Source organism: Drosophila yakuba, chromosome 3L (assembly GCF_016746365.2).
Source record: "Drosophila yakuba strain Tai18E2 chromosome 3L, Prin_Dyak_Tai18E2_2.1, whole genome shotgun sequence".
In the NCBI taxonomy this organism is placed as follows: Eukaryota; Metazoa; Arthropoda; class Insecta; order Diptera; family Drosophilidae; genus Drosophila; species Drosophila yakuba.
This window is the reverse complement of record NC_052529.2, coordinates 1,603,409-1,626,075: the sequence shown is the minus strand read 5'-3', so window position 1 is coordinate 1,626,075 and position 22,667 is coordinate 1,603,409. Positions and strand designations below refer to the sequence as shown.

The 22,667-nt window shown below is 50.2% G+C and overlaps 7 protein-coding genes across 11 annotated transcripts; 3 read left to right on the top strand and 4 right to left on the bottom strand.

Annotated features, from left to right (window-relative positions):
• On the bottom strand, positions 1-4,660 carry LOC6532402 (iron-sulfur clusters transporter ABCB7, mitochondrial). 2 transcript variants are annotated; one of them, XM_039374616.2, is made up of 6 exons: positions 4,519-4,660; positions 2,603-2,729; positions 2,122-2,347; positions 1,907-2,061; positions 499-1,847; positions 1-436 (listed from the first exon to the last, which is right to left on the bottom strand). In XM_039374616.2, exons 1-6 carry the CDS (start codon positions 4,633-4,635, stop codon positions 179-181), a joined length of 2,232 nt encoding a protein of 743 aa, XP_039230550.1. In that variant the 5' UTR covers positions 4,636-4,660; the 3' UTR covers positions 1-178. The 2 variants fall into 2 exon arrangements, with proteins under 2 accessions (XP_039230550.1, XP_002093153.2); XM_002093117.4 differs by having other exon boundaries at positions 2,122-2,245.
• LOC26536237 (SET domain-containing protein 4) lies at positions 2,757-4,660 on the bottom strand. The gene is made up of 2 exons (XM_015193842.2): positions 4,519-4,660; positions 2,757-4,306 (listed from the first exon to the last, which is right to left on the bottom strand). The coding sequence occupies exon 2, from the start codon at positions 4,238-4,240 to the stop codon at positions 2,900-2,902; it is 1,341 nt and encodes a 446-aa protein (XP_015049328.1). The 5' UTR covers positions 4,241-4,306; positions 4,519-4,660; the 3' UTR covers positions 2,757-2,899.
• Positions 4,661-4,863: 203 nt separating this feature from the next.
• LOC6532401 (protein OPI10 homolog) lies at positions 4,864-5,771 on the top strand. Its single transcript, XM_002093116.4, has 2 exons — positions 4,864-5,433; positions 5,497-5,771. The coding sequence occupies exons 1-2, from the start codon at positions 5,038-5,040 to the stop codon at positions 5,692-5,694; spliced, it is 594 nt and encodes a 197-aa protein (XP_002093152.1). The 5' UTR covers positions 4,864-5,037; the 3' UTR covers positions 5,695-5,771.
• On the bottom strand, positions 5,748-18,281 carry LOC6532399 (2-oxoglutarate dehydrogenase, mitochondrial). Of its 3 annotated transcripts, none has more exons than XM_015193840.3 (9): positions 18,033-18,281; positions 17,615-17,978; positions 17,482-17,554; positions 16,300-17,425; positions 16,092-16,246; positions 15,136-16,033; positions 14,917-15,071; positions 6,302-6,546; positions 5,748-6,244 (listed from the first exon to the last, which is right to left on the bottom strand). In XM_015193840.3, the coding sequence occupies exons 1-9, from the start codon at positions 18,258-18,260 to the stop codon at positions 5,826-5,828; spliced, it is 3,663 nt and encodes a 1,220-aa protein (XP_015049326.1). In that variant the 5' UTR covers positions 18,261-18,281; the 3' UTR covers positions 5,748-5,825. The 3 variants fall into 3 exon arrangements, with proteins under 3 accessions (XP_015049326.1, XP_002093150.1, XP_015049327.1); XM_002093114.4 differs by having other exon boundaries at positions 5,748-6,235; XM_015193841.3 differs by having other exon boundaries at positions 5,748-6,546.
• Positions 7,383-12,565, top strand: LOC6532400 (titin). Its single transcript, XM_002093115.3, has one exon. It carries the CDS (start codon positions 7,555-7,557, stop codon positions 12,211-12,213), a length of 4,659 nt encoding a protein of 1,552 aa, XP_002093151.1. The 5' UTR covers positions 7,383-7,554; the 3' UTR covers positions 12,214-12,565.
• On the bottom strand, positions 18,256-20,245 carry LOC6532398. The gene is made up of 3 exons (XM_002093113.4): positions 19,913-20,245; positions 19,753-19,857; positions 18,256-19,693 (listed from the first exon to the last, which is right to left on the bottom strand). The coding sequence occupies exons 1-3, from the start codon at positions 20,129-20,131 to the stop codon at positions 18,443-18,445; spliced, it is 1,575 nt and encodes a 524-aa protein (XP_002093149.1). The 5' UTR covers positions 20,132-20,245; the 3' UTR covers positions 18,256-18,442.
• A 237-nt stretch (positions 20,246-20,482) lies between these two features.
• Positions 20,483-22,549, top strand: LOC6532397 (TOX high mobility group box family member 4). 2 transcript variants are annotated; one of them, XM_002093112.4, is made up of 2 exons: positions 20,483-20,668; positions 21,240-22,549. In XM_002093112.4, the coding sequence occupies exons 1-2, from the start codon at positions 20,582-20,584 to the stop codon at positions 21,924-21,926; spliced, it is 774 nt and encodes a 257-aa protein (XP_002093148.1). In that variant the 5' UTR covers positions 20,483-20,581; the 3' UTR covers positions 21,927-22,549. The 2 variants fall into 2 exon arrangements, with proteins under 2 accessions (XP_002093148.1, XP_039230554.1); XM_039374620.2 differs by lacking the exon at positions 20,483-20,668 and adding an exon at positions 20,725-21,175.
• The last annotated feature ends 118 nt before the right edge of the window (positions 22,550-22,667 follow it).

Here is a 22,667-nt window from a genome sequence, read left to right as displayed (position 1 = left end):
TTCCGCTTATCGCATATCTACAGCTGTATTTACAAACGTCAAAATGATACTTTAAACCTATGAATAGCGAATCTCCGGGGCGGGAGGATTCTACGGTGAATTTAGTGGCTAGGGAGGGCCAAACGAAGGGGATGGTTATAACATTATAACAAACACATACATAGGCCAGGAGCCTCGTCTACGCCACGCCACGCGTCTCCTTCGCTGCCGCCTCCTCCTTGTTTCCCCGGCTCGGGTCGAATTGCTGCGTCTGCGTCTCCCAGAGGCGGGCATACAGACCATTCTGCCTCAGGAGCTCCGAGTGGGTGCCGCGTTCACCCACACGTCCATTCTCGAGCACCAGAATCTCGTCCGCATCCTTGACCGTGGAGAGACGGTGGGCAATACAAATGCTGGTGCGTCCTGAGGTAGCGCGGGTCAGAGCCTGCAGAATGTTCTGCAAAGAAAAGAAATCCGATTCAGTTAATAATAGGTAACTCACTTGATCCAAATACTCACATGCTCAGTGATCGAGTCCAGACTGCTGGTTGCCTCGTCGAAGATCAGAATGGGCGTGTTCTTCAGTATGGCCCTAGCGATGGCAACGCGCTGCTTCTCGCCGCCGGATAGCTTTAATCCTCGCTCGCCAACCTGAGTGGAGTACTGTCCTGGCCAGCTCATGATGGAGTCATGCAAATCTGCCATACGGGCAGCGTTCTGCACCTCCGCGTGTGACTTGGACAGGTTGCCATAGTGGATATTGTGCTCGATGGTGTTGTGGAACAGCACCGAATCCTGCGGCACCACGGCAATAACCTTGCGCAGGCTCTCCAAGTCAACGGTGCTGATATCCTGGCCACCGATCAACACTTTGCCGGAGTTGGGCTCAAAGAAGCGGAAGAGAAGGCGCACCATCGACGATTTTCCTGAGCCAGAGCCGCCCACTATGGCGACGTTTTTACCGGCGGGTATGGTGAAAGACAGGTCCCGGAAAATGGGCTTGCCAGGTTCGTACTCGAAGCTCACATTGCGGAACTCAATGGATGAGTTGGTGGTGTCCACAAACAGGGGCTGGGCATTGGCCGCCGTCTGAATGCTGCTGTCCACGTTCATCAATGTGAACATGGCCTGCATGTCCAGCAAAGCCTGTCGCACCTCACGGTAAACACTGCCCAGGAAACCGAGGGGGATCGAGAGCTGGAAGAGCAGAGCGTTGACCATCACCAAATCTCCCACCGTCATGTTGCCCTGAGCAATCTCCTTGGCGGCCAGTACCATAATCAAACTCAGGGCGCTGCTAAAGATGGCGTTCTGGCCAAAGTTCAGCAGGGCCAAACTGGAGCTGGTCTTCAAGCTGGCCGCCTCATACTTCTTCAGCACCTCGTTGTAGCAGCCCGCCTCGTACTTTTCGTTGTTAAAATACTTGACCGTCTCGTAGTTGATCAGCGAGTCCACGGCCTTGTTGCCCGCCTCGTTCTCCGCCTGGTTCATGAAGACGCGGAACTGGGTGCGCCACTGGGTCACACTCAGAGTGTAGGCAGCGTATATGCCCACGCAGCCCATGCTCACACCAGCGAAGGCCAGGCCACACTTCACTCCCAGGATACTGGACACGAGGGCCAGCTCAAAGATTGTGGGCACAATGTTGAACACCATGGCGGAAAGCACAAAGTTAATGCCTCTCGATCCTCGGTCGATGGTCTTTGACAGAGCTCCTGTTTGTTTGTTCAGGTGGAAGGCCAGATCCAGGTTGTGCAGATGCAGGAACACATTGCTGGCGATCTTCCGGATCGAGTGGTGGGCCACCTTGGCAAACACTGCATTCCGCAACTCGTTAAAGCCCGCCGCACTGGCTCTTGCAATGCCATCTACGTGAATAAGACAGTTAGTATTTATAGTAATAGGGAACTTTGGGTCATAAACTTACATCCCAGCATCAGGGCAGTGGCTGCGGAGAGGACTGCATCCGGGGCAGTGTCCATGTTCAGCGTTGTCATCGTGTCCACAGCTCCCTTGAACAAGAAGGGCACACAGACAGTTAGCAGCTTGGAACCAGCCAACAGACCCAGGGAAATGCCCACTCTGTCAAGCGAGAAAATAATAAGTATCAAAGTATTCTTAGTCTTGGTCAGATGAACATACCGCTTTCGCACCATTGGATCCTCCTTGGGCCAGATGTAGGCCATCATGGCACGCAGCATATCCTTGGAGGTGACCTCCGGCGCGTCCAGCTTGCCCAGTCTCGAGCCACCATCGTTGCCGCCCCCTATATGAACATGACATAGTCGTGATTGCTGTTGTTGTGGGCGGTAAAGTCGCTGCCGCTGTAGCGTTGTTGTTTTTGCTGCTGCCGCTGCTGGGGCTCCACCTGCATTGAATTCACTTGGATGCAGCCAAATTCAGACAGGCGCTCAACACAACAAGCGCACAAACAAACAAAGAAACAAACGGACGCACGTACTCGGTCCACAAAACAAAATCAAATTTGGGTTAGTCAATAGAAAGAAGCGTGAGAGGCTAGTACTAAATGAAAAGCCTGCGTATCTGCAGGTGTGCCGTATTAATTTGGTTGGTCAGGCATTGGTTATTTACTGGCTAACTGAAGTTCTGCCGCGGCACCTACCTTTGGCCTTCTTGCCGAACACTCCACCCAGAAGCTTGCTGCCCGGCGTGGGCGTAAACGGGGTTATCTTCTTCCGCTTGGCATCGCTGCTGTTCTGATCATCAACCTTGGTCAGCGAAGAGTACAGCTGAAAGGTTTGAATTACGAAATAAAGTTTCGAGTTTTCTGTGATTTATTATAAAAATGCAAAAGCCTCATAGAATATAAACTTAGTTTTTCTTCAATAGTTATTATCATTAATTTAAAGATTCCTATTCCTATAAAAACGATTCTTGAAAAACAAAACCTAGATAGCTACTATTCAGCTAGATGCGCCAATTGGAAGTCAACGAGGTAGCGGATACACTCCTTCAGGTAAGACCGTGCCACTGCACCACTTTCCGTCAGTTGGGGAAGCTTATCTAGCTCTCCTCCAAAGATCTCGTATTCCTTTATTTTATAGGCCACGAGGTATGACAGCTCTGGCTGCACATCCTGGAACTGCTCGGCGTCTCCAAAGGCAATCTGGTTGAGGATGTTGGGAAAGTAGGCCTGCTGCTTAAAGATCAGGTGCAGCACCACCCGTAGGTTGTGAGAGCAGCCTTCGTCGATGTGCACGAACATCTGGTCGTGCAGATTGTGCTCCCTGATGAATTTAAAGATGTTCCGGTGAAAGGTTTGCGTAGATAGCTCCTTGTTGTGCTTGATCATGTGCTCAATGTCCAGCAGGGATACTTCAAAGTAATCGTGCTTATTTTCTCGTAGCCAAAAACCATATTCCGTCAATAGCTTAAAGTTGGACAAAGCACCGTAGCTGATGAACAATTGATCATATGGTTTGGTCTTGGCAAATGGTAGAGATTTCAGTGTTAGCACGTAGTCAGGACCCTCGATCTCCGCTGTGATTTGCACACTATCCGAGTGGTTGAAGAGGTCCAGGAACGGAGCCAATGCCAGGTTGGTGTCGCCACTGATAAGTGGCTGAAAGTAGTTGCTCTGCTTCTTCAGAAAGCGGGAACTGAGGTGCACGCTTCTAGTGTTCACGGTGAAGTAGGCCCACTTGAAGTCTGCGAGGGTCCAAACCTCCTGGCCATAGCTCTTCGCACAGCAATCGCAGTTGAGTGCAAGGTTCTTAATTATTTCAAAGTAACCCCTTATTTGGCGGTTCTGGGCCACTGTTCGCTCTAGGAGTGATTCTGGCAGGCACTGTAGCTCGGGTATGGAGCAGAAATACGGAGTGGAGTAGCCCCTAGGCAGGGTGTCCAAATATGCAGAGTAAGGAGAGGCGCAAGTTCCTAGCGAGCACTCCTGCAGGTGCTTGTGGTACAAGATATAACAGGCGACCAGTGCCTGAAAGGAAATTCTCGAGTCCTTGTCGAATAGCTCCTTGTTGAAGAGACTTTTGAATGGCACATCCGACTCCAAAGTAGCAATGCTTATGAGACAGCCAACTGGCAGGCGAATAAGCTCATCCTCCGCAGTAAAGGTTCCCTGTTTAGAGCACAGTCCACGACCTGTCTGTTCATAGTTTCGGGCCGACAAGTGAGTGTGGTTCTGCCAGCCAACGGAGTGCAGATGAACGTAGAGATCGTGCAGGGAGCACGAATCCTCGTCAGACTTTTTGGCCCTCTGATGCCGGCGACGCTGCGTGCGACCCATTGTCCCCAGTCCCTGATCGATCCTCCAAGTCTGTGTGTGCGCTGTTTTGGTCTAACTCTATGCTTGCTGCAACGAAATAAGCCAGAGCGTGGTGCATTAATTCAGGATTGATCGTATGGAAGAGGAGATGGACCAAAACAACGCACACGCAGACTGGTGATCCCCACTCAATCAAACCGCCAATTCATTGCGTATTTTACGCCTAATTACGAAATCGTAATCTAGTCTAGATAGTCTGGCAGGTGGCCTTGAAATGGGTCTAGAAGCGGAGCACTCACCACTCTTGCCTGCACGTGGGTAACCGGTCCCTTAGCGAGTGAGTAGCATTTCGCGCGTCCCAAGTGGGCGGGTAGATGGATGCTGCACTGCTTGGTCAGGTGAAGGAGTCCGGCCATTACTCAATTGACAGCCGAAAACAAAATAAAATCCCGCTTCTTTTGCACCGTCCCTGTGTTTTTGCTACGATATCAGCATTCGCATGGCAGCGTCAGCTGTTTGGAGTTGCCGTATCGCTGTGAATGGCATGTCAGACCTCAACTAGCTGAACTAGTTCCATTTCGAATAAAATATACATAAATATTTATTTGATTTAAGAGCATGCATTAAATGTTTGAAAATATGAAGCACACAAGTTCGAATATGCTCCAGTATATTAATTTCAGATACGTAGTAGGCGGTGTCTGTACATCATATGAAGTGAAATCAATAATTAGCTAGTTCACCTAGCGCATCTCTATTTATCTCCTCCCACAAGAAAGCCGGCATATCTGAATTCTGGAACAGTCCACCGCTCGAAGATGTCGCTGTTTGGTCTGATAGTCTCTGGACGCCTGCCCCAATCCGATTTTGTGGCCGTGGACGCCACCAAGCTGCTTGTGAATGTGCCCGACATAGAATCCGTCAACTACTTGGTAGTATTCCTCACCGGCGTATCGCCCCTGCCCGTTGGCACCTCCGCCGCGATATACTTCAGCTGGCCGGACGCGAATGCGGCACCCACATGGCAGTACCTGGGTCACATAAACAACAACAAGCCCTCCGCCATCTTCAAGATAGCCCAGCTGAAGAAGAGCCACGAGCTGGAGGCCCAGGCCCACGGGATGGTATTCGGCAGCCAGGAGATCTCACACATTGCACAGATTGGAGTTTCCCTCGAACCCGAGCTAACGGTGGCCCAGCAGACGCCAGCCGTGGTAAGTTGAGATACCTAATACACTTAATTTTACCAATAGTTATGCCCTTTTTCCTATTTTCAGTCCACTGCCAACGACAACAAACAGTTTGGGCAGCGAATGCTGGAGAACTTCTTCAACTACGCCTCCAGCTTCGGAGTGGCAGCCAGAGACATTCCGCCCATCTCGAGCGAGACCTTCGTGCCGTTCTCCGTCGTCCAGAACTGGTATACGAATTTCCAGCGTCGAATGGAACAGAACCCAAACTTTTGGAAGTACTGAGCACAAGACAATGGAGGAGTCACCTCCGAAAGTTGTTAATATTACAAGTAAAGTTTTATATTTATATTCTTTCTGTATCTGCTACCTGTCTTTATTGGTGGACTTACTAAGGTTAATGCAATGGATCTAGACTAGTGCTCTGGTCTTGTTGGGTCCAGCTCCGACTCCTCGGGATTTTTTTGGGTTCTACTTCTACTGCCGGAATCTTTTGCTGGTCTGCGTTTTATAAACTCTGAGGAATCTTGCCTGGTGGATGGCGCAGCTCCGTCGTGAGCAGGTGATGGTGGGTTCCTATAAGTCTGTGCCTTCGATGGACTCCGAGGGGCTGATGCCCTGGGAGCTAAGCTCGGTGCCGGAGCCGAGCCCGACCTCTTCCAAGCTGACGGTGACGCGCCATCGTGTGCAGGAGAATCTGGTTCCGTATTTCGAGCAGCTGAAGCTTCATCAACCAGATCAGGAGCTGGAGCCGAACCGGATCTCTGCTTACCCCCCCTCGGAGGTCTACTTGGCATACTAATCAATGGCTTACGGGGTTGTGGACCTGTAGGAGCTATAGTCGCAGATGGAGACGAGTCGGATCTCTTTTTTCCTCCGGATCCGCCCTTACCTGGTGGTGGCGTAGAGCCGCCCTTCGGTGGAGTGGATGGTGGCTTAGTGCTGGGTTTCGATTGGGCGTCCGCCTTGGCCTTGGCTTGCTGCTTCTTGATCTGCTCCTCGAGACGCTTCTTGTTCTCCGGGGTCAGCTCTCCAAAGACGCTCTTGATCAGAGCTTTGTACTCGGAGTAGTGCTGCACCTTGTTGCCCGTCGCTGGCGAGGAGCTGGGCGGTCGTCCGCGGTAGGAGATGCAGCGGCTGCAATGAAAGAACAGAATCGAATTAGAACTCCTTAATGGTCACCCAGTATTGCCCCACGTCACCCAAATAGCGCCGTGCTCAGTGATCTATTTAAACAATAGCATTGTCGGTGGGCGAGGCGAGCTGATTTTTATTCGGTCTCTTTGCCTATCGTTCTTTTTGTGGCCCGCAAAAAAGCAATTTGGCAAGCTGACATATATATTTAGGCTATATAGTAGACCCTATGTGCATATAGACGGCTACAAGAGCGCTCCTCGGTCTGCCCAGCATCAGAAAAACACGCGCGACCTCTCCTGACCAAACTTTGATTTCTATTGTCTTACAAGATCTATCAACATTGATATGCCCTGTAGTTGATTTAATAGAAGACTTACAGGAACAAAGGATACATAGGAGAAACCATGCATAGTTATTTTACTTGGCTAAGATAGAACTAGCAGGTTATTATAAATTTCATATAGAACTATCAAAACATTCATAGATATCTACTAATTGCTGAGTAGAGGGAATAGCATATATTTAAACACTGCCAAGATAATAAAATTATGTTTACATTGGCTGAGAGAGCATTATTATAAATATATTATTGTTTAGGAAATTATAAACACTCATAATTTTTCTTGAAAAACAAATAGCTTGTTTTTAACTTATAGATGGAAATATTTGAACAGATTTATTTAGGTGATTTAAAAACGACCACTATAAATACCCATCTGCAGGGCATTATCAATTCGAGACCTATTAATTCTGCTCATCAGACGCCGCACGATTACATAGATTGCAGACTGATCAATGATCGGATGGTTGCCAGCGAGGCGCAGCCACTGGGAACGGATTGAGATAGACGGATCACGGTGCAGCCGCCGACGGATTGCGCCAGTTTCGCTTGCAACGTGTTGAGTGAAACATAGTCGATAGTGATCGGTGGAGTAAGCCCGCTTTGGTCGCGTGTTGCCCACGACAATAGGTCAGCAGGAGAGCAAGTTCCACGGCCACGCCCACAAGATGACAAACACGCAGCAGTCGGAATCGGGGACGGCGGAGGCAGAGGAGCAGACGACATTAATGTCGCAGGCAGCAGCTAATAATAATAATATTCATAATTCGCAGTGGCTTTTTGATGGCATCGCAAATCAGGGCGCTGAGTCAGCCGTGTTTTGCTGGTCAAAGGCGGCGCCGGAAGTGCTCGGAATGGCAGGGCAATTTCCGGTTGGCCCAGGAATCACTTGGCGGAGCAGCTTCCCCATGAATCACTCGTGTGGAAGCCAGAACATGGGAGTCTGCCAGCCTTACTACCAACCAACAGAGACAGGAAAGTTTCCCTTGCATCTGAATTCAAGGATCAGCCAAGGATTTCCCTTGTATATATGGGATGTAGCTTTCAAGAGCCAGAAAGAAGCACAGAACCAAACCAATTTAAGCGAATCTCAACTATTTTGCCCATATCAAGTATACGCACCGTACACAGCAAGATTCCCCATACATCAAGTATACGCCCCGTGGGAGATGAACTTTCCCAGACTGCTGCAATTGCCGCGCAAGAATTCCGACGGCCATTTCCCAGAAATGAGCACCACCATGACCCGACGCGGACAGGTGGCCAGCTCACCCGCTGAGCAGGCGCCCCAGGAATTTCCCATAATTAAAAAACGATTTGTTAGCTTTCCCAATTATCGAGCAATGCCTGAAGATGGTCCCGCATGCCCTCATCCACATCCACATCCACCCACCGCCGCCACAACAACAATGACGCAGCCGGGCCTCGACAAAGTCACCGAAATAGACAAAATAGACGAAATAGATGGCGCAGGTAGAGAAGGAGGAGCTGGTGTACATAAGGTGCCGCCGATGCTTGATAATGAACTCGAGGCCGAGGAGCAGACGGCGGCGGCAGAGGCAGAAGCATTCGCATTCGCATTAAACTTGAACGTGGCAAGGGAAATCGAGCATCAACAGGCGGAAAATCTTAATGACGCCTTCGGCCAGCGGCGACACGACCACAAAACCAACGACGACGCCATGGATGTGGCCAAAAATAAACGCGAAATATGCGAGCAAAGCAAATTAGAGAAGGCCGAAGATCATAATGAGGCAAATATGAGAGATCGCGAGCAGCAGTCAATATGTTTGGCCAGGGAGCAGACAATAGATGGCTATGGGCAACAGCATCACCATCACCATCACCAACGCCAGCAGCAGCACCAAAATCAGAATCTAAATCGGAATAGCAACCACCAGCAGTCCGGCGATCTCTCAGACGCCCGCGAATCGTCGCCAGAGCAAGTGGACGTGGATCTCGGTCGGCAACTGACCCGCGAGCGGAACCAAAATCCGAACCCGAATCCAAATCCGAACGCGAATCGAACTCTGCCAAATATAGAATTACTGAAAAGCTCCGTGCGCGTCTTCCTCGCCGAGAGGAACTGGGATTGGGACTGGGACTGGGACTGGGAGCTGCTCGACCTATTGACCGAAGCCATCGAACTGATCTGTGGCCATCCGGAGACGGGTAACCTTTGGAGCGAGGCGGCCGCCGGAGCGGACATGACCGTGAGCAAAGTCAGCGAGGAGCGGGAGACAGAAACGGTCGAGGCTTATCCCGCCGAGCAACTGGATCAGCCGACGGAACAGGCGGATGACAACAACAATACTAGCGCCATAGAGCAGCAGCAGCCCAGCGAGATGAAGTACGAGATGAAGACAGCCAGTCCAGCACTGCCCAGCAGGAGTCCGCGTCCGGAGTCGCCAGTCACCAGACTGGGTGCCACGAGTCGTATACGCAATGTGGAGCCAAGTGCTCCCGCTACACATGCTCCGCTGCTGGGCGACATAAAGCGCAACTCCATCAGCCGCGACAGCACCTCCTCCGTCGATGTGGATTCAGTGCTACCCGAAAGGACACGTCTGCGGCGCCAGCGACGCGTTCGCTCACAGGATTCCGTGGAGGAGAAGCCCGAGGATGTGATCGAGCGACTGAACAAGCTCAAGGCCAGGATCTCCGGTGCTCTCAGCGAGGTGAAGGGAGTGCTCAAGCAGTACAGCACGGAGAGCGAGGCGGAATCTGCGGCGGAGCAGGCCCAGTCGACACCAGGTGGAGATCAACCTGCTCCAGTGAGCTTTCGCTTTGTGAAGAAAGTGCGACGACGCAGCTACTTCGATGAGGCCGAGGAGGAAAAGGAACAAGCTGGAGGAGAACTGGTAGATGCCACCAAGGATAAAGGGAATCGGGAAGAACAAGCTAAGGAAACTAAGGTGCAGAGAGAACAGACCCCGTTTGCTAGGGAGCTCTTGGAAGACTCAGTAGAACGGGAAGTGCGAGCAGATGAAAAGCAGCTAGTCAGTGCAAGCCAAGAAATAAAAACGAAGGAAAAGGATATGAGCAAGGATATCGATGTCAGCAAAAAAGAAGTAACAATAGAGTTGGAAAACCAGGATGGAAAAATAGCAAAGGATCATGATAATGTGGATTCTAAACAAGATAGACTTCCTATGAAAATAATCGAAAATATTGCACGAGATGAGGTGCAACTAGGGAAAGATGTTTCCAAATCAAATGCTAAAGAATCAAGAGATCCCAAAATCTCAGTGGTAAAAGAAGAACCACCAAAAATAAACGGGGAACTACCAAAGACAGCAAAAGAAGTCAAGCAACCCGAGAAGAGCAAAACCCAAGCCAAAATTGAGTTTCTGGCCAAGGTGCAGAGCGAACTCAAGTCTAAACCTGTCAAGGATGTTAGCCACAAGCAGCAAGTTGCCAAGGAAGAAACTATTAAGCGGGTCTCTCCAAGCAGAGACAGCCACAAGGAAGCGACTCCCAAGGAATCAGAACCCAAGGAAACCACAGAAGTAAACAAAACGAAAGATGTGTCCCAAGGCAAACCAACTGAAACAATTGAAGTGGCACTGCCAGATGAGTCACCCACATCGCCGCCAGCGTCCAAGACCAAGAAGAAAGTCATCGTGAAGGTGAAGAACCCCAGACGGGCCTCGATCGCCGCCGTGGAACCATCCAAGATCAAGGTGGAGCCGGCCGTCGAGCAGAGCGACGTTCTCATCACTCAGCGGCGACCCTCCGACTCGGAGGCGATTGTCAAGCGCAAGAGGAAGCCGAAATTAATGGGCAACACGGCTGCCCCATGCACAGCCACAGCCACATCCACATCCCCGAGAGCAGCATCATCGACAACAAAAGATTGCATTGGCAACTCGAGGGAAACGGCATCGATAGCCGAGGAGAAGGAGACGGCCACCAGTGAACAATTGGCTACGCCAGAGGTCACCGCGGTGCCAGCCAAGTTGCCCAGTGCCAAGAGCGACCAAGGAACAGCAGCAGTTGTAGTTGCAGCACCAGCAACACCGGCGACAACTGCAACACCAGCGGCACAATCAGAGATCGATGCCGATCCGGCGATTGGCAATCTAGCGCCAGCAGGCGATCGAAGCAGACGCGCCAGCCTGAAACTAGCGGAGTTGGTGGGTGAAACGGTGCTGGTGGTGCCGGCAGCAACCGCAACCGCAGCCCCAAGCCAAGATCCATTGTACGAGTCCAAGGAACCCATCGATCAGGAGGCGCTGGTGCCAGCGACGCAGCAACAGGTGGCCATCGGCGCTGACATTGCGCCGCAAATAGCAGCGACATTGAGGCACGAAGAGTCATCGCCAGAGCAGCGGGCACAGTCGTCCGCCGAAGCTACAAAAGCCGGAGAGCAGCCGCCTCCCGGCGACAGTCTAGCCACCATGCCGGAGCTGAAAGTACTCGCCGGACCGGTGCAGCCCGTCAAGATCGAGACGGTCGAGCAGCCCCACGATGCGACCAAGAATCAGGAGGCGCTCGTGAAGAAGAAGCCCACGCACCTGAAGAAGCTGGTGCGCAAGAATTCCATTGACAAGGAGCCGGAGAAGCAGGAGAAGAATGATCCCAGCAAGCTGAGCAACATACTGCGCGACAGGAACAAGATCAACGAGCTGTCCTCCAGGATCAACAAGCTCACGCCGCCCAAGAAGCAAGTGAAACCAAAGGAGGAGGCGAAAAAGGCACCGATTGCAGATGATAGCCCGAAGCCCGAGGAGCCAGCTCCCGTGGAAGAAACAACTGCCGAAAGCGAAGTTCTTGACGAGATCGAACCGGAACCTGCAGTCGAGCCTGCGCCTGAGCCCAAAAAGCCGCGCAAGATCAAAAAGAAGGTGATCATCAAGCGACAGAAACGCCGCCTCTCCATCGGTGACACATTCTTCCTGCAGCCGGAGCCCGAGGAGCCCGCCATCCCGGAGGTGGAGACCATCGAGCGGGCCATAGCCTACGTGACGGATGACGAGGAGGACACCAATGCGCCCGCGGAGGAGCCCGAGCCCGAGTCCGTCAAAGAACTTAAATCCTGCCTGCATGTGAGGGAGTACAAGATCGGTGACCTGGTGCTCTACGCGGAGCGCTACCGCAAGACGCAGGTGCGCTGGAAACGCGGCCGAGTGCTCGAGCGGATTACGAGCATCTCGTACAAGCTGGAGATCGAGGGCAAGGAGGTGCCCGCCCACGTCAGCTACATCAAGAAGTACACCGGGCGCAAGGTGCGGTTCGGCACCAAGGAGTACCTGGAGATCGACTACGAGCAGGTGGCCGAGGAGGAGCGCCGGGCGGCCAGCTACAGCATATGGAACATGGTGTAGGCACCAGCAGACCACCGAATCCACCAAATCCACACCCACCCAGTGGTGTCCAGTGTGCAGCCATCTTTGAGTGCCATTAAGAAATTGCCCGCCATGCGGGGTAATTTTTTAAGGATCTCAACTCGACATTCAGTTACGTTATAGTGATTCGTCCTAGTCAGTCTCAGTCTATATGTACATATATATCTATGTAGAGAGCAGTAGCTTTGTAGCCTAGTGTTATATACATATATCCTAGTGTTTAGTGTAACTTATTCCAGGCCTTCGTTTACATCTAAGTATAATCTGTATGTGTAATTATAAACAAAAACAATCTATTTACTGATAAATAAAGCGAAGAATATTTCAGTTATGCGAGGCGTTTCTATTTCGGGCCGCTCCAAAGCCAATTACTCATAAAACTTTTATGGATCTGTTTATTCCGATGCTAGCCAGTCGGCGATTGATGCTTCCCGCGATTCTCGTTGTCCGGTTTATTTATAAAGCCTATCTGGCCAATCTGGCCAATCTGACCAATCCGATGAATGAATAGTGGAACCCTCCAGGGTCAGGCAAACAGCTCAATCAGCGGTAGCCATTAGGTGCCACCCACTCCATCAATGTCCATATAGCCAAAAGCCCAAAATATTCGCAGAGAAATGCGTGCCATTAATAAAACTTTGGCGGGATTTGGCGTGCAGTGGCCTGCATTAGATATATATATTTATATATACATATATATATATATTAAGAAAACGAAACAAAAACATTCCGCCCAAGATCATCGGACATTTCTCATAATTGATTGTCAAGGCGTTTGGCTCGGCGCTATAGGAATTCTTAGCGAGAATCTCTCGCAATTATCTGAGATTTTAATTCGCGCTGACAAAAACAACAAAGAAACTCGGAAAACACACATCGCAGCACATGCCACCCATAAACATATACGAACATATCGCTCGGGGGGGAATCGGCAAGGGAATCGCATTCGGAATGGGATTGGGATTGGGAATGAGGCATGCCATCATATAGTGGACGCGGACCTGCGAATATGCTACATTCCTAAGGCCTCTGGCGGGATTTTCATTCAATTCTCGGGGCTGGCAACCGAGCACTGTACTATATGTGCGATCAAGACATTATGTGTGTCTGGTAACGAGTACACCGGAAGAAATCACACATCATGTCTGCTGTCGCATAAATTATGCCGAACAAAGGATGTGCATCTTGACTTTTCTTAATCAAAAGTCAGGTAAATATAATAAATTAATTTAAATCAGGTGTATAAATGGAAAAGAAGCTACAAAACCAAAAGGAAAGATATTGCTTAGATCTGCAGAGCTTTGTTTCCAGTGCACGCACATATTTGCACGAAGCAATTGAAAAACAAAGCACATTTCATTTCTATATGTTCGGAATTTCGAGTTGAGCGATAGTTGGGAACACTTATGAAGACCGAAACATCCGCAGCATCGACATCAAAGATTTCAAGTGCAGAGAAGAAAGTCCTCGCGGGCGGTTACACATGAAATCATATATCTCTTTCCTACATAATATTATTTTGAATTTCCCCCAGACGTTTTCTTTTGGGGCGGCAATATTGTTTTCCATAAATCAGCGCAGAAATCTAGCGCAGCGTTATTAGGGACCATTGTTGGGTCCGCATGCGAATACGTTTTTGGTGGAGAGGCGAGATACAATATCTATAATCTATGTCGTCTATAAGGCGGCTATTCAGGGATGCGGGAATGCGGGGATTCTGTATCAAACGCCGCGAGTCTGTGCCAAGTTCCTTGCGCCAGTTCTCTGCGAGCACAATGCGATGTCCAACATCGACATGGCTGTCGGCGATCTGCAACGAGGTCGTTCGGACCGGGCCAATTACTAACAACGCAGTTGCCAAGTTGAACAAATTATTGGAGCCTTCAGCAGAGCGCAATTAATCGTTTGAGAGCGACACAGCCGCATAATTTACTAGCTAAGTAGCCCTTATTTATGGTGCCCATCAGATCGGAGAATCACCTGACCAGGGAAACGAACTTGCGGGGGCGCCAGATGAACTCTGCCGAGGCCAAGTGCGTTACACCAGCCAAAGACTAAACAACTATATAATTGGCAGAGTTTACACTAGCGGTCTGCATGTTTCTAAATATCTTTGGGGCCGAACAACCTTGGCACACGTTTGATTACAAAAGAAAATCAACACTCAACTAGTGACACTGATTAGTGCCTATCACTTCGACTAAGTACCACATAACTTACTCTACTTAAGGCAAGTGAATTAGTACTTGAAAGTTTTTGAGAAGGATTGAAAGAGAACTGTTTCCCAGCTTTGGGATAGAAATATTACATCTTCGAATAGATTTCTTTCATCTAGACTATTCAAAGGGGTATACCCCTTCCTGCGCGACAAACACTGGGTATCAAAGCGAAAACCTCTGCGGTTGGCATGCTTTTGGCTCGGGTGTCACCATCGCTAATCGCCATCACCATGACGCAGCCCGCCGCCATCTTGCCACCTCGGAATCTGGGGAGTCGATCGATGCGAGAGGTGGCCGAGGAGGAGGAGGAGGAGGCGTCACCAACACCGATTGACACTCTGAAGGTGCGTCAACGCTAATCGCACCTGAATTGAATCACCCAAAGGGGAGTGGCCCAAGGCCTGGCATTGCACCTTGGCATTTGGGAGACGTTGAGCCGGTGTACTACATATGTGGGACTTACGATTCGTTTTCGTTCTTGAGGAGCGCCGTGTCGAAACGTGGCTGCACGTAGAACCAGCCGCCATTGTTCTTGTGCTCCTCCTGGGCCCACAGCAACTCCGCCTTCGGATACAGCTCCAGCTGCTGGCTGATCAGGTCGTAGGGGAAGGGGCAGAGCTGGGGGGATTCGCGGAATCATGGTTAGCATGTACGAGAGGCGATGTAAGAGTAGCTGTCTCACCTGTTCCACCCGCACCAGGGCCACCGTCTCCACCTGCTGGTGATCGTCGCGCTCCTTGAAGAGATCGTAGTAGACCTTTCCCGAGCAGAAGACCAGCTTCTTGACGCCCTCGGGCTTCTTGCCGGCGGGTCCCTTGTCGGGGATGAGGCGCTGGAAGGAGCTGCACTCATTGAAATCCTTGAAGGGACTTCGCGCCAGCGGATGGCGGAGCAGTGACTTGGGCGAGAAGTTTATCAGCGGCTTTCGGAAGCCCATATTCACCTGCCGGCGCAGGCAGTGGAAAAGATTCGCGGGTGTGGAGAGGTTCGTCACAATCCAGTTGACGCTCATCAGCTGGCGAGCCACAAAGTCGGCGTCGCAGGTGTCTGGATACACGTCCGGATCGTCGTCGCTCATCTGCAGGAAGCGCTCCATCCGCCCGGAAGAGTGCTCCGGGCCCATGCCCTCCATGCTGTGTGGCAGCAACATGACGACTCCGGACTGGCGCACCCACTTGGTCTCGCCGCTGGCTATGAACGTGTCGATGATGCACTGCGCCGTGTTGCAGAAGTCCCCAAACTGGCCCTCCCAAATGACCAATGCATGGGGACTGGCCATGGAGTAGCCGTGCTCGAAGCCGAGGACCGCACACTCCGAGAGGGAGCTGTTGCAAACGGAGTAGGGCGCCTGGTCGGGATAGAGGTGATCCAGTGAGTTGTACACCACCTTGTCCTCCTTCTGGTGGTGCAGGACGTGGTGCCGGTGCGAAAAGGTGCCGCGCTCCACATCCTGGCCGGATAGTCGCACATGGATGCCCTCCTTAAGGAGCGAGCCAAAGGCGAAGGCCTCGCCCAGCGACCAGTCCGCCACTTTATCCTGCACCATCTGCGTGCGCTGAGCGAGTATGCGGAGGATGCCCCTAGACAGGATGGCAAGCAATATAACCCACGACCTAATCCTTGTCATTCTGTACTCACTTGTGCGCCTCAAACTTGTGCTCCGACGGCGGAGGAGTCGAGAACATTTCCCCAATCGTTTTCAGGGTGTCCGTGCTGACGCCAGTGGGGCATAGTTTCAGTCGATCGCGACCCTCAAAGAATCCTGGCCAGGGAGAGTCGATCCAGGAGGAGTACTGCGCAAGATGGCCAGTTAGAAGACGCAATTAGTCAACGCAAATCTACTCACCTTTATGCTCTTGACGGCCTTGGACTTGGTCCAAGCGTCCTCGCAGATCTTTTCGTAGTTGGACACCATTGCCTTGAACTCGCTGTCCGTGACGACGCCCTCCTTGATCAACTTTTCCGCGTAAAGCTGGAGGCATGGCTTCAGTTTCCGGATGCGCTGGTACATCAGCGGCTGGGTGAACATGGGTTCATCCGCCTCGTTGTGCCCGTTGCGGCGGTAGCCAACTATGTCTATGACCACGTCCTTCCTGAACCGTGTCCGGTAGTCGGTGACAATGCGAGCGCACTGGATGCACGCCTCCGGATCGTCGGCGTTCACGTGCAGAATCGGAGCATTCACCACCTTGGCAACGTCCGTGCAATAGCGCGAGGAGCGGGAGAAACGCGGATCTGTCGTGAAGCCCACCTGGTTGTTGGAGACGATGTGAATGGTGCCGTAGGTGGTGTAGCTGGGCAGGTCGGATAGGTGCATCGATTCGTAGACCACGCCCTGCCCGGAGAAGGAGGCATCTCCATGGATGATGATGGGCATCACCTTGCTGCCACACGTGTCTCCGCGCTGGAACATCTCCGCCCGGGCTTTACCTAGGAGCACCGGGTTGACGTGCTCCAAGTGAGAGGGATTCGCCACCACGGTGATGCGCACCATACGATTTGTCTGTCGGTTGAGCCGCTCTTGAAACACCCCCAGATGGTACTTAACGTCCCCGGATCCGGAGTCGGTGGCCTTCAAGCCGTGGAACTGGGACAGGATGTCTGCAATGGGCTTGCGGCAGATGTTGGCCAGGACATTCAGGCGTCCTCGATGTGCCATTCCAATTAAAATTGACTCCACGCCCTGCTTTGTAGCCCGATCCACCACCTCCTTTATGCAGGGTATCATGATGTCGCAGCCCTCCAGTCCGAAACGCTTCTCCGACGAAAACTTCTTCGCCAGGAAGTTTTCGAATCCAGTCGAGCGAGTGAGACGCTCAAGGATGAGCTTCTTTTCCTCCTTGGTCAAGTCCAGTCCACCAGGCTTCTCGAAACGGTCGCGTATCCAGTTGGTCTTCGTCAACGACGTGATCTGCATGTACTCCACTCCGATGTGGCCGCAGTAGATGCGCTCCAAGCGATCCAGGATCTCTCTGTTGGGAAATTTACTTATTAGTTTTATAATGGCTTGCATCTATTGGAAACTTACTTCAGTGTGAGGAACTCCTGATCACCGCCTATCATTGTGGATGAGGGCAACTTGAACATGGTATTGAGATCATCTGCGATAAAGGTATATGGATTCGGTTATAGATACCCACTAGCCATGACATTTAGCTTACTAAATATGTAGGAGTAGTGCTGTCGGAGCACCTCCCTGGCAGCATGTCGATGGGTTCCATCCACCGACTTAAGCTTTTTAGGACCAACAATACCCAAGGGATCCAGATCGGCGGCCAAATGACCGCGCGATTGATAGGCCCGGATGATGGCCTGGATCACGTGGTGGTCATCAATGTTCTTCCAGTCGCTGGGAGGCGCGGCTGGAGCTGCAGATGCACCGCCAGAAGCCGTCCTCGCGCCCGAACGAGCCTTCATCGCTGTCCTTTCAACCGGAGGACGTCTGTACTTCCGGAAGTGCGATGCCGGAAGAGGACGTCTCTTGGCGGTGGTCCGATCATCGCCACTGAAGAGCTCGTTCCAGGACTAGGCAAAGATTCAATGAAATAAATAATAAAGGAACGTCGTTAAGCGGCTCACCTCATCCACGGACTTGGGATTGCGCTTCCACTTGTTATAGAGACCTTCGATGTAGGCGGCACTGCATCCATTGGCGAAGGAGTCCAGATCGTGGACACCACGCCCCTGTGCGGTCGTTTGAATGGTGCGGAGGGCCTGACGGGCGAGGATGTGGTGGTCAGTTGCTCGCAGACCCAGCGCCAGGCTCCTTCTGACCCGCACAAGGCTCCTCAGCCGACATTGGTTCATCTTCTACAAGAGTCTACCGAAATACCTGTAAAATTTTGAATTTTGTGCTTAGGAACCCTTCCAACCGAAGGCCGAGAAACTTCTGAGTTCAACTCAAATTGGTAGTGGTGAACCACTTCTGGCAAGACATGCTGAGATTCGATCGGTCAGTTTTGTTTCGAGGGATCGAGAGGTTGCCCATCTTATTTCTCGGGTTTTGGAGGCTGAGTGATTTTTGAGGAATTTAAATCATTACCGCTTTTTGGTTTTAAAGTGCTTGACTCTGTATCTTGACTTGGTTTGCGGAGACTTTTCACTGCTAACTCATCCCAATATATCCACGATTTATCTTCATCTACCTTTGGGCCATTGAACACCCTCAAAGGAATGAATTTTTCAGCTTTCGGTTTATTTAATTTCGTTTTCCTCGACTTGGAAAAAGCCTTGGGTTTGAAATTCGAGCTCGGCTTAACATTTGGTTTTGGGATACCCCTCTCTTCGGGTTTAAAAACCCTTAGTGCCGTTTTGAAATCTTTTGGCTTCTTTTTAGGAGTATTTTTTAACAGTTTGGGTGTTTTAATGACTTTCTGGGTTTTCTCCTGCTCAGTCGTTGCGGTCAAGTTATCATTTAAGGCGGTGGCGTCGATATCGTTGATCAGTTCTTCAAGGGTCTTATACGTATTGCCGTTGTGTTTTGAAGCATGCATGGTTTCCGGATCTGATTGAGGGTTCTGAGCTGATTTGTTGGGGGTTTCAATGGCTTCCCAAGCCCCGGGTTTCTTATTGGTGCTATCTTTATCCGTTTTTGAAGGCGTTTTCTCTTCTTTATTGGTTTTGGTTTTATTAAACTTTCCCTTTCTTCGGCTAGCACCTTTTTCGTAATAATGTTTAAAGTACATTACGTTCGTTGGCTTTGCATTAGCTTTTGAACGCTTTTTCACAACCATTACAGGGCCATCGTGGCGCTTGTACTTATCCACTGCATGTGCGTGTTTCCAAAATTTCATAAAAGTTTCGAATGAGCCGAATTTCTTTTGAAAGTTGTTGCGTGAGTTTCCGGTTCTTCTGGAACCCGTCAGGATTTCTTTATCCCTATTTGGTTTTTCTGGCTTCTCTGGAGGCTTTTTCTGTGACATTTTTCTGTTCAAGTTGCTAGAAATGTTGTGTGCCACTTGAATCCCGGTTAAAACCGGCCCATGAGCTTTGCTGCCCACTTTTGATCCGTTTGTTGAACACCCTTTCTTGGGTAATGTGGGCAATTTCTCCATGTCGTATATCCCAGAAGTCCTGATTTCCGATGAGTGTGAAAGCACTCCGATGTCCTGCTTTTGAGACTGAGCCACGCAACTGCTGGAGTCCCCTTCCGAAGTGTCCAATGCCGAATAGGAGACTGGTGTACTCCTTCCCAGAACTGGAGCCACAATCGCTGCAGCTGTTGGCAAAGTGGTTCCTATCTGAAATTAAGTTAGATAAATTGAAGAAAGCAAAGCATGTTAAAGATTACTAGTCTCACCGAGGGAAGAACATCTCCTCCAGCTTTTTGGTTCCCGTCAGGGCTGGGAGACGGTTGCGACTCTATTTGTTCCTTAACCATTCCCTTAAAGAAATTCTGCCAGGTCTGCGGAGTCAATGGTTAATGAGGTATTTAAGCTACAGGAAATGATATCACCCACTCCATTGACCGAGCTATTGTCCCTCATCCACTTGGCGAACAGGCACTCCAAGTGCCTAGCATTCGAAGTACTCGCCAGCACGTCCGATTCAAAGGATCCGGATCGGTGTCCAGCAGAAGCCTCCTGTTTGGAGCCCACACTTAAGAGCTGGCATCGCTGGGAGGCGAGCTTTAGAAATATGCGAACATTGCTCCACGGCATTCTTTTCAAACTGATCATATGTAAATTTTGCACTTTACGGTCCAAAAGGAATTCTATTGCTAGTCTCTAGACATCTAATCTAATTTTAATGAACCTGTCAATTTTGATCACAGCAGCATGGACTAAATATTTAAGCAACGGTACTTCAAAAGCAGAACTGGAACTAATATAGAACTGAACTGGTTCTCTTTTATTTTTGTTTCTTTGCAGATATTAAATTAGTTCAGAATATTTTAATAATATGTTTACGAAAATACATATATATTTTGAAAAAAGTAAAGATAAATAACGAAGTTTAATGTCAGCGATTAATCTGAACTGATTCCAGCTGGGGAACCAGAACAGTGTTGGAAAATAATGTTCCGGCGCATTTGGCACATACCCGCCTGCGGTCACACTAATTAAAGCCCACGATAATTGTTTAATTTTATTTGTAAATAAGCCTGGTCGAATTGCAGGAGGAGCGTCATGAATCAGTTCCACACTCCCTCATTCGGCGACGAGGTATTTGAGCTGACCGACACGCCGGCGGAGAGCCACAGCCCCAGCCAAGCCGTAAGTGGAGAAGGGTCATCCCAATCCAATCCAGATTCCAGTCCGGAGGAGCATAGCGGCCAACTGGACAAATGTACACCGGCCGCAATGGGAGTTTTCACAGCTGACCGACCACTGTCCGCCCTAATTGGCGCGCATCGATGGCCGTAATGGGTTTTTAACGAGCGGGAGAGATCGGAATCGAAATAGAGCGGCACACTAGCGGGTTGTAGCTTCTGCGGGCCAGCGACCAGCTGGAGGAGCTATTTCTTCTCTGCTCCCCCTGCCCAAACTGCTGGGTTATCGCTTGGGCGAGCGGGACAAACGCCGCGTCAGCTTCTTATCAGCAAACAGCACGCACACACAGTCGCACAATCAGTAGCGCAAGCTTCACGCACACAGCACTACTGCCCCGCCCCCACTGCCGCTGCCGCCCCCGCTTCAGCCACCCAACTGATCTGGGCTTGGGCAAGCGATTTGTACATTAGTTTAGTTGCTCACTCTGTGATTGGGATGAAGAAGTTTCTAGTGAGCGCGCTGGGACTGGAGCCACGAATCAGCCACTAATGCTATGCCCTTTGTATCTTTGCAGTCGCGGAGAATGCTTAGCCTGGATCAATCCATGTTGAACGACGATAACGAGGAGAATTGCGACACATATGCCAGCGGAGGCGGAGGCGTAGGAGGGCAGAACATGCTGGTTCAGCCGGAGCAACAGCAAAACCAGACCATGGCACAAGCACCATCCAAACCCCTGGCGCCCTTTGCTCTGTTCTTCCGGGACACCGTAACGGCCATCAAGCAGCAGAATCCGTCCTGCTCGTTGGAGCAAATGCAAGTGATTGTGCAAACCATGTGGGAGTCCCTGGACGAGACGCAGAAGAACGTCTATGCCCTGCGGCACGAGCAGGAGAAGCGCGAGTATGTGCGTCTGATGAGAGGCTATCGCCACCAGCTGTCCGAGTCAGAGGCCACGTCGGAGGCAGACGCCCCACCAGCTGTGGCTCCCAATCAGTCCGATATCCAGCCACCTGCTCTAGTCACAACCAAATTGGAGGCTGTCGAGGATCTGCCACAGCCGGTGGATGTCCAGCAGCCGCCGCCCGATCAGATACAGCTGCTCACCGAAGCGGCTAGGGTGCAGAAGTGCACCCGGGAGCAGTGCAATAAGCCGGCCATCATAAATCCGGACTGGGAGGACGAGTACTGCAGCAACGAGTGCGTGGTCATCCACTGCCGTAATGTGTTCAACCACTGGGTAATCTCCATGAACTCATAGCTACCACCGGCTAGCCTTAGTCTACATGTAAGCTCTACTATTATCAAGGATTATATGACTGGGAGGCTCCTAACTATACGATAATTATTGTAATCCCAGTTGCGATTGTAATTAGCATCCGTGTGGAGTTTTAATTAATGCGAGACGCGCTTTGTATGATACTTTAATTGTAGCGAATAGATAACATGTAGAACGGAAGAATAGGAATTTACAATGCATTTGGTATGAGGCCCACTATATTCATCAGCTGGATAATAATTATTAAATAAATTCATTTATGCATTTAGTTAATATTTCACCATTAGTTGGTAGCGAACTTTATTTATAGGATTCCATTCCCAACTGAAATAAAATAAAAGCCATGTTTTATATATGGTAACTTTTAATAAATACACACATTTATTACTCTTGCACTTCATTATCATTATCAATGTATCAATGCCGTTGCTTACAAAAATTCACTTTCGCTCGCTTCGTTCAATGTTTACCAAATAAGTAAAATTTATAAATAATTTTAAAAAATAAAATGTTAGAGACGTTTCCTTGGTTGCCTTGCTGAAGTAATGCGCCATTGTTACGAGTACGAGTTAAATAAACAACAGTATAAAAAGTTCAAGCTTAAATTAAAGAGATGGTTTCCAATCCATCAATAAATTTCTCATGTATGGACAGAATTCCATACATGTATTATATGTTATATTGGGCGGGCTTTGACAATAAAGCGGGAATATAGAGAAAAGG

Coding starts and splice junctions, on each gene's coding strand:
- LOC26536237 (XM_015193842.2), bottom strand. CDS start 4,240: ATGGGTCGCACGCAGCGTCGCCGGCATCAGAGGGCCAAAAAGTCTGAC.
- LOC6532402 (XM_039374616.2), bottom strand. CDS start 4,635: ATGGCCGGACTCCTTCACCTGACCAAGCAGTGCAGCATCCATCTACCC. Junction 1,848..1,906: donor CACTGCCCTGATGCTGGGAT/GTAAGTTTATGA, acceptor TTATTCACGTAG/ATGGCATTGCAAGAGCCAGT. Junction 437..498: donor TGGACTCGATCACTGAGCAT/GTGAGTATTTGG, acceptor TTTTCTTTGCAG/AACATTCTGCAGGCTCTGAC.
- LOC6532401 (XM_002093116.4), top strand. CDS start 5,038: ATGTCGCTGTTTGGTCTGATAGTCTCTGGACGCCTGCCCCAATCCGAT. Junction 5,434..5,496: donor CCCAGCAGACGCCAGCCGTG/GTAAGTTGAGAT, acceptor TCCTATTTTCAG/TCCACTGCCAACGACAACAA.
- LOC6532400 (XM_002093115.3), top strand. CDS start 7,555: ATGACAAACACGCAGCAGTCGGAATCGGGGACGGCGGAGGCAGAGGAG.
- LOC6532399 (XM_015193841.3), bottom strand. CDS start 18,260: ATGAACCAATGTCGGCTGAGGAGCCTTGTGCGGGTCAGAAGGAGCCTG. Junction 17,555..17,614: donor GCACTACTCCTACATATTTA/GTAAGCTAAATG, acceptor CCTTTATCGCAG/ATGATCTCAATACCATGTTC. Junction 16,034..16,091: donor CACAAGTTTGAGGCGCACAA/GTGAGTACAGAA, acceptor CATCCTGTCTAG/GGGCATCCTCCGCATACTCG.
- LOC6532398 (XM_002093113.4), bottom strand. CDS start 20,131: ATGATCAGTTTGAAAAGAATGCCGTGGAGCAATGTTCGCATATTTCTA. Junction 19,858..19,912: donor ACAATAGCTCGGTCAATGGA/GTGGGTGATATC, acceptor TTGACTCCGCAG/ACCTGGCAGAATTTCTTTAA. Junction 19,694..19,752: donor GAGGAGATGTTCTTCCCTCG/GTGAGACTAGTA, acceptor ACTTAATTTCAG/ATAGGAACCACTTTGCCAAC.
- LOC6532397 (XM_002093112.4), top strand. CDS start 20,582: ATGAATCAGTTCCACACTCCCTCATTCGGCGACGAGGTATTTGAGCTG. Junction 20,669..21,239: donor GCCACAGCCCCAGCCAAGCC/GTAAGTGGAGAA, acceptor GTATCTTTGCAG/TCGCGGAGAATGCTTAGCCT.